Source organism: Cariama cristata, unplaced genomic scaffold (genome assembly GCF_000690535.1).
Source record: "Cariama cristata isolate BGI_N322 unplaced genomic scaffold, ASM69053v1 scaffold9184, whole genome shotgun sequence".
Lineage (NCBI taxonomy): Eukaryota > Metazoa > Chordata > Aves > Cariamiformes > Cariamidae > Cariama > Cariama cristata.
The window spans coordinates 15,069-24,664 of NW_009613478.1; the positions used below are offsets into that span (position 1 = coordinate 15,069).

At 36.7% G+C, this 9,596-nt stretch overlaps 1 protein-coding gene across 1 annotated transcript; it reads left to right on the forward strand.

The window, feature by feature from the left end:
- Positions 1 to 7,635: 7,635 nt before the first annotated feature.
- Positions 7,636 to 8,721, forward strand: BDKRB1 (bradykinin receptor B1). The gene has a single exon (XM_009699044.1). The coding sequence runs from the start codon at positions 7,636 to 7,638 to the stop codon at positions 8,719 to 8,721; it is 1,086 nt and encodes a 361-aa protein (XP_009697346.1).
- Positions 8,722 to 9,596: the final 875 nt, after the last annotated feature.

Sequence of the window (9,596 nt, forward strand, 5' to 3'; positions counted from 1 at the left end):
CTTGATCAAAAACTGAGTTGGAGGTGATCTAAAATCTTCTGAAATGAACACACCCTGTGACTTTTCAAATCACTTAAGGTTACAGCCTTAAAACCACCAAAGGAAATGGAGTTTGGTGACATAAGTAAGCTCAGACTGCGACTGTCTGGTCTTTATTCATCAGAGCTTGAATGGAGCAATAAAGTTCCATTCAAGATAGGAAATTTATATTAAACCTTCAAATAATTAAACCCAAACATACTCTAAAAGTGCGTGGATGTGCTATAAAAACTGTGGGATTTAGATCACTGTAGATGATTTCTAGACAATTTCCATAGATTTTCTTTAATAATCCAGTATAATCCTATGTCATAAATACTTCTATTTTTCATTCTTTATGTTATCCAAGACACCTATGATAAAACACTGCAAAGCTTTCTGTTATCTCCAGTGTTATCAATACTGTCTCGTTCACAAGCATGCTGTTCATGCAACCATTAAATAAAAGGAACTCCATACAGAGGTTACTGGGGTAATGGAAGAGATTTTTGAGTAATTGGTACTGAGAAGTAAAATATAAAAATGTTATTATATTAACATGACATTAATTTAAATCATGTAAATACATAGACACATTATTTTACTATGCAGTAAGCATGTACAACAGAAAATAAACTACTTTAAGAAATGAGATTTGCTGGCATTTTCTTCTCTAGACTGTATCCTGTTACTCAGGAATGACTTCCCAGAAGTGCCACTGTTGCAGGTACTTTCTTTCACTTCCCATTGTACCAAAGAAAAGTGTGCTGAAACCACAGAATTTTATCTACTTTCAAAGATTTGGTTCAGCTTTCTTTTCAGGGCCCATTTCTGAGCAGTGCTGACCACCCTCAGTCCCTTTGGAAGCTAAAATCTGAATTAAAGCAGCTAAGGATACTGAAATCTTTTCAGTAGTGTTTCTTTGCCTGCTGGTAGCTCAAGGTCCCATGAAACAGCAAATATGACTTTTCTTTGTGAGGACCTGTGGTACACAAGAGCCTACAGGTGCTGTTTGCAGGATGGACCCTCTGTCTAGAGTCTTTTCTCTCCAAGCACACAGACACCAGCAGCAATGGAAAGCCCCTGCACCAGCTTCTGCAGACGATAGAATGCACAATGTTGGCTCACAGACTGTTTAATTCACTTTCTTGCCCGCTTTCCAGTATGATCATACATTGTGCAGGATTCACATGTACCATTTATGCAGGTAACAAAAACCCCCAAGAAATAAAGTGCAATGTCCAAGCTACATCTTACCTACTGGCAGTTTACAGTCACATTCAGACCCTTGGCTCTGTCCTGTTGTCAGAGAAACAAGGGAAAATACGAGAAGGGTTCTTAGTAAAATGAGGACAGACTTTGTCCTGAGGATCTCAGAGCTGGAGATGTCAAACTGTAATCACATCATCTTTTTATTCCTCTTTATCCTGTTCCCCTCCCACAGCTGCTCCCATCTTCCCTTTTACCAGGGGCTGCGACATCTTTTATTGAGACTTTGGCCGCACAAACAGCTGACTCTGCATTCAGTCCGACGGAGGTGGCTGGGGACCATTCCGAGAGGAATGGCAAGGATATCAACAGCCAGTTGATATTTCTGGCCTGCAATAGGTACAGGCAGGAATAATTCTTATATTTTCACCATCTGGCTTTTCAGATTGATTATTTGCTTCACTTGAAATTAACGATCCTAAAAGTTGTTAGCACAAATAGCTGGTGCTTGTTGTGGACAGGACAAGGTTGCTCTTTTTTCAGCAGGGTTTCAGTGGAGAAGTCAGGATCTTGGTTCAGGTCTCTCTAATCCCGAAGCAATACCTTAGTGATTGGTTCATCCTTTCACTCTGTTGTTCCAACAGCACGTTGTGGGTTTCCAGCCTATATTTGTTCCTTTCATGTTTTGCTGTTTCAGCCTTTGTAAACTGTAGTTAGTAGGGCTTGATTGTTACTGCACTGTGATGCTACCAGGATAATTTATTAGGAATTGTAAATCACTGCACCAGAGTTTAAGCTTTCCTTAGCAATCACTGCCTATAGTATATGTAAAGAAATCCAACCAAGCTGAACAAAGAATTTTACATCACAAGGTCACATAAAAAAACTTTTCTCCTGTTCCAGAATAGATGAACAGTTATAGCAGATAACTATGTTGATTTGCAAACCATTTCAGTAAAGAAAATCCAACTATTAAATCATACTGTTCCAAAAAGATAATTTCTTCAGATCATTAAAGGTTCCAGCTATGTAAAGAGGAAGATTTTTAATGGCTGAACTGTTGGACCAAGAGCCAGAACTCTGGAGACCTTTTGGAACTGTGCCATTTGTCTACCATGTAATGTGTGTAATAATCGAGCAAACAGTCTTACGTCTGCCTTGATCAATATGTTTGTTTAATCTTTCTGATCAGAGAGGCCCAGTTAGCATTTGTAAATTCCTATGCACCTCTAGATAATGTGTATTTTTTGCTGGAAAGTCAACATAGACAGGGTTGCTGAAGATCGTATAAGCTTAAAACATAAACTAATGTACTGTGAGTATCCCAAATTGAAGGCACCAATAGACAGATATGTTTCAATTGTGTATATAGAGCAAAAACCTTTTACCTGTTGACTCTTACACAGATGTTTTTAAACTAATTTTTAAACTAATCCTTCACAGTCCTTTAATTTGTTCTTCATTACATCTGTGCAAATTGTAAAATGTTACCTAATCATTATATGCTCTCTACAGGTTGAAATTAAGTCCCAAATTGCAAAGAAATAATAAATTAAATCCCCTTTTTGTATAAAGTTACAGCTTCTTACGTGGACTTGTTCTAAACTGTTTCAGAGCTGGAGCTACAGCAGTGCCTATTCATTTCACTATTTCTATTCATTTCACTATTTCCACCAAATGTATAGACTCCCAATTGTGAATCTCTCTCCACTACTGAAAAAAGTTCTAAAGATGGCAATGAAAAACCACAGAAAATAAGAAACTAGGTTTACAAAGAGGAGTTGGATTTGCGAACCATTATTTTGATCCCATTTTGAAGTGACGAGTTTCGTAAGACTGTGTTACTTATCGTATAAATTTTAGACACAGCTGCAGTGTTCTATTTAGAGTCTGTGAGTAAATGTGGGTGTTGGTGGCTCCTAGAGATTCATGTCCAAGCAAGGATGAATTCCAGACTTCTTGCTATTGTTTAAATGTTCTTTTTTATGGAAAAAATAACTTAAACACAGAAATGCACTAGCGTAAGCAAAGAAGAAGTTTGGGAAAGTCTATGACGAAGTTCTCCTGTAGTACTGCACTTACCTTAATGAATCAGCGTGGGATAAGTTGTTTAGAGATTGATCACCTGTAGGTTATTAGAACTCCTCGGGTAACATGTAATTCAAAAAATGTTGTGTTTCAGGTCTTCAGCAACATAAAAGTTTTGATCAAGATATTAAAAAAAATGATTTTGACAGCAGTGAAACATACAACTTCATTTGAAATGTGTTTTTTTTTATACTGCTTCATTTATTTAATAAAATACGTAAATGTTTAAATAGGATGCTGTTTAAATAAAAGAAGTATTTACATATTTTAAATCTTCATATTAAATGTTGGGTTCTTTAGAATTTTCTCCAGTGTGACAGTGTTAACTGGAACAATTTTTAAAATTTTTTAATTTTACTGGTGTTTGCAGAACTCTAACTTACTATTTTTTTTAATTAATAAAAAGTTGGAATAAAAGTATTTATCATGATGATATGGAAGTTCGTAATAAGATATCACTATGCAGCCTTGCATAGCTTTTCATTTTAACTCTTATCAAACAAGAATGGACACAGTCGAATAAGAATTCAGAAATGGTGCATATGTTGGTAGGCAGCCAATGGGAAGAATGTTTTCATGTAAGTAAATAAGACTCCAGTTCCTTTGACAGTTTCTCACTATTTTTTACAAAGAAGTTGAAAAAACCTGTTTACACAGATATACTTAAGAGAGATTTGTATTTTAAATCAGAGATGCATCACATACTAATTTTTTAAAAAATATTTTTCTAATCAGGGGATAATCTGAATGAAAAATAAACAAAAAAAAATTCATAAACAACCAGACTCAGGTTGCAAGGTCCCAGCAGATAATCAGATAAAAAGAAGACTATTTATGGGTGCAAGCCTGAGAAAATACAGGAGTCATCATGCGCTACTGAGAAGTAATGTTCACAGAGACTCATGCCCTAGACACCTATAGTGGGGTGCAAAAGACCTTGCTTTTCAAAAATTGTGGAAATGGGGTTTAGTGGGTCCGTGTTTCAGCAACCATTCTCATATACTTATTTTGCTTTGCCCTCAGCTCCTTGGCATGATCCTCCCTCAGGGTGGCAGAGGAAGTAGCTCCCACCACAACGAAAACCTTGTTCAAAGTTTGTCTTTGTGTGCATTGGCACTGAGAGGGCAGTTCAGCACTATCGATAAAATGGTTATTGTTACAGACAATAGTTAATCATACAAAGGAACTTGTAATTGCCAAGGACATGTACTTGAGGGCTTTATTTAGTGGTCACAGGAAGACAAAAGTCATGGCATATGGCTTATATGATTTCACAATGAGAAGAAATATTTCACATGCCTTGAAAATTACTACAAGCGACCTTTGAAGAAGTAAAAAAAAAAAAAAAAAAAATCCCGGGGCTTTCTTCCAAAATGTAGCATCACACACATTGTACATGGCCAACAAAACACTCAGACAGCACTCGGTCACTCAGTCGTGCCTCAGGATGCATCTTTGAGTTCTCCCAGTAACCTCTGCACTGCTGTTTTTACCGACTGTTTCTGAATTTGAAATTTTGCCTAAATTGCAAGGAAGGACAAGGATTAGGTATGTTTATCTGGTTTTAATGTCTTTCTCACCTTTATTAAAATTATTTCACATACTTTTTATATTAAAAAACTCTTTTGTGCTCTCAGTTCTGATCTGTGCAGTTCAGTAAGAGTTTTCATTTCTTTTTCACCATGAAACTAACTCTGAAGGTCAGAATTAGTTCTCTTTACGTGTAAAAGCATGATTCATTTTATAAAATTTCTTTATAGCTGAACATGCTTACCTGTTTGCAGCATTTTCTCTTTCAAAGTAATACTTACTTTTAAGATGTTCCCAAAGCTCAAGTTATATTTATTGAGTGTTTCCAGAACACATGATCCTAACTGAGTAATAGGTATTAATAGTAATAATGGCGATAGATTCACTGCACATGGAAATTAATCAGAAATGAGTTCAAAGTAAGAAAAATATGTCATTATTTGCATAAAAGATGACTGGAATATGTACATAAATTGAAAACCATTCATGTGACTAATTGTCCATTAGCACTAAATACTTAAAAATACTTCACAGAAGAAAATTGCTTTCAAAGAATAAATGAAATTAAGCAATCGAAAATGAATTGCATTTTCTGTCAAGATGACATCTGGAGCTCTAAGTTTACAGAAGGCTTGTGGCAGCGCTCAGACACTGGCTAGTGGACTCTGAAGAAATTTTCCCGATTACAAATTCCACAGAAACTTCATGTACAATTGCTAGCTGAACAAGAAGTCAGATTCAGCTGTGGCTAAAATCTAAGTTGCAACAGAAAGTAAATGTTCCTGAAGTTTTCAGTTTAGCCCATAAAGAATGAGTTCATGGGTCCAGCCTAGAGATCACATCCCAAGTGTGCAAAGTGACTGGCATAAGCTGAAACCATCAGAAAACAGGCAAGCAAGGAAAATAAGCACTTCTTTTTCCTGTTTATTTGGTAAAAGTAATAATTCTGTTTACAAAAGGAAATGTTTAACTGTTATCTTTCTTCTACATTATTTTTGACATATAGTGTTACAGATTTTCTTCCATTACTCTCACACCTTAGCCAGCCTCCTGCTATAAAAAGGTTAGATTCCTGTTGTCTCACAAGTAACCTCTTGCTGTCTCACAAATAACCTGTTTGATGCTAATCTGTCATTTATTTGCTATATATATATATATATTTCTTCTCTGCAGTTTTAGATCCTCTAAAGTTACCTTAGTTTGCATGAGTCTGTCAGTGAACTAGATAACATTCAGACTGTTGTGAGGGAAGATGTTCAAAGATGTTCGGAGAGCTGTGTTAACTTGAGTTGTAGCCCAGCTCCCTGACAAGATTGCCAGCTTGAGTGAGTTTATGAACTCAGATAAAACTTTCTCGCTCACTTAATTCTGCAATGATGAAAAATGTTCTAAGCATTAAATACTAAATTGTGTGATGTGGAATATTAGTACTTAAGTAATTCCTAGAGGCATCACAGAGGTAAGTATTGCAAGCTGCTCAGATACAGACATCATTAAAGCTGTACATATATGTAAAAGAGAGGAACGACAGTTCTAAATGCTCTCTTCAGAAACTCCATCCCTAACTATCTCTTTAGTGTAAAAATACAGAAACTGAAAGAGCAAAACTAAATAGCTGTAGCAGAAAGTGAACTTCCAGGATGACTGATTGCAAAATATTGATTTTTTTAAATGCAGCCTTTTTTATGATTGACATGCTCCATTTGGATATGAAATACTAAAATGTTAGACATGAGCACAGGCTTAGTAATGTCTTGCCTACCATAATGATTCTGAGACTGAATGCCTTTAGGAAACAAGATCCAGGCACTATGGTCGAGCATGACATCACGAGGAGAATAAAGTCACCGCAGGATGCAGCTCTGGCAACCCAGTGGATTTTCATGGGAGGATAACATTTTACCTGTGCTCTCATTCCTGCACAATCTTGCACGGAGCTACCAGAGAGAAATAAAGGTATTGCCAATGCTATAAAAGGCTAAATGCTTTGAAGGCTGGGGCTGCCTCTCTCCAGCTGAACTCAAATGAAATTTTTGAACTGGAGAAGAGTACTGTGAATTTGGAGCTGCAGAGGCCTTCCGTCTAGGCATGATTTTGAGCGCAAGATTTTGAGTATAAGATTTTGGAGGAGTCAATGTTTTATTACGACAACTGCTGATATTTGAGGGCAATAAGCTGTCTAATCTAACAGTAATTTTGAACCCAAAGTTCAGGATGGGAGGAACTGAATGGGAACAAAAGAATGCAAAGTTAAGCAAACAAGTGATACACACAGAGAGTGAGTAGGATTCCCAGTCCTGAGGAAACAGGCATCATCCTGTTAAAGTTATACATAGCATGGAAAATAAGAGTAAGAGAAAGGGCAGGGAAGGATGCAAAGCTGGCTTTGTGCCACCAGTGTGACTCCCACTACTCTCAGGGAGCTGGAATTCAGCTATGTCTGTTTCTGTCATCAGCCTGGAGGAGACATACAGAACTACTTACACTAAAGTGGCAATTCCCTTCCTTTGTGCCACTTTAAACAATGGCAGCAAAGAGAGGAAATTTCATAGGATGTAGAGGAAGTTCCATCGTTGCCAACACTGGGAGCATTTCTCACCATTGCACATACAAAGCATGGATTGATCTAGCCTATAATAAGCAATGAGCACTAATAAAGAATTTCCAGCAGTTAGATGTTTGCTACACCACTGATGGAAGACAACTTTTAGAATTTTATGCTTCTTTTTTTGCAGTCCCTTTTGCTCATTTCAAAGACTTCTCCTGTTCACCTCAGAATTTAAAAAAAAAATGACTGAAATTCCTCTACTGAATGTTCCCTCCTCAAACCAGAGTGAAAACAGGAGCAACTCAGCTATTTGTCCAGACTTGAATGACTGGTGGGAAATCGTGTACTTTATAGTACCCAAGTATATGGACACCATCTGTGTTATTGGAATGCTTGGAAATGTATTTGTTCTCTTCACTTACTCACTGCACAAGGGCCCCCTGAAGATAGCTGAAATCTACCTTACAAACCTAGCTGTTGCTGATCTTATCTTCCTCACATGCCTTCCTTTCTGGACAGAGAATATCAGGAATGAATTTAACTGGCCATTTGGCAATTTTCTTTGTCGCAGCACCAGTGCAGCCATCAGCCTAAACATGTACACCAGCATCTACTTGCTAGTGGCAGTCAGTGTGGATCGCTACTTGACTTTTGTTCATACCTTGAACCACAGAGGGATACGGAGCAAAACTATGGCCAAAGGGATCTGCTTGCTCACCTGGTTCTTAGGTATCCTTCTCAGCATTCCAACTTTCATGTTTCGGACTGTGAAACACTTTCCCCTGTGGAATATTTCAGCGTGCACTTTAGACTTCCCCACGCCATCGTGGGTAACAGCTGAAAGCCTGGTATTGAACATAGTGGGGTTTGCGTTGCCATCTACAGCAATCATCTTCCTTAATTTCTCTACCATTCGCTCCCTACAAAAAAACGCAAGAGAACAAAGAGCACTCAGAACAAAGAGTTGCAATGAGAACAAAGGCACAAAAGCTACCAAGCTGATCTTCACAGTGGTACTGATGTTTCTTTTGTGCTGGACTCCTTACCATTTTTTTGTATTTCTTGATATATTATACCAGACAGAAGTAATCAAAGGCTGCTTCTGGGGGGAACTGCTCAACTTTGGTGAGCAGTTTGGTTATACTCTGGCTACCACCAACAGTTGTGTTAACCCTGTGATTTATGTCTTTGTTGGGAAGTACTTCAGGCAAAAGGTTTTAGAAGTTTTTTCACAGTTTATTCCCTGTGGATTTCCTTTGAGCTGGGTATCGTTCAAAGAAAAGTCTTCGTATTTCAACATATTTCCAGTCAGGAGTAGTTTAACCTAATGGTTCTCGGTTTCATCTTCATTTTGATATTACAACTTATTTCAAATGGCATTAAAAATGAATATGAATTGCACTAATCTAGCGTTCACAGACTAAGCTAATTATTTATTAAAGTAAATCACTTGACTGCTGATTTGTCCTCAGGTTTGCTTTTCTTTTTCTCTGTTATCCATCTAAATGCATAACATGTGATACCAGAATTTTTTATCGAATGGTCTAACCTGTCTCATCAATTGTCAGTGACTTGAAAGAAAAACTATGACAAGATATCAGAAGTCTGGTTTCTTTACACAAAGCCATATGCTAGCTGAACATTTTACTGCATTGCATCTGTGATGACAACTACTATACCACGCATAACACTATACATAAAATTATAATGTGTACTATAGAGCAAATATGAGCTTAATATTCAGTTGATAGCTGCATTTGAGCAATCACAGAATAGCTCCGGTTATTTTTAACAATATTTTAAATGGTTTGCACTTTCACAATAGCATATGGAAAATTTGGATAACTTTTTGTCCATTTCAAATATATTCAGTGCATAAATACTGTACAAGAAAATGTAACCCGAAGAAAGTGTTCATAAACTGTAAAAAAAGCAAAGCAACCCAGTATGCTCCTCAAAATCTGACCTTTTTTTTTTTTATCCTGTAAAATATTACACAATTTCTCATGAAGAACATAAAGTTTCCTCTTATTTTTTATATATGAAAATATCAGTGATGGTCATTGATACTAGATTATTTTGGAATATCTTTCATCTGAGGCAAATCCTTAAATACATAATTATATTTTCATGATTCAAAATTAATAAACTACATAACATCCCATTTTACACCATAGTCTCGTACTTTCTTTCTTTCTTTCTT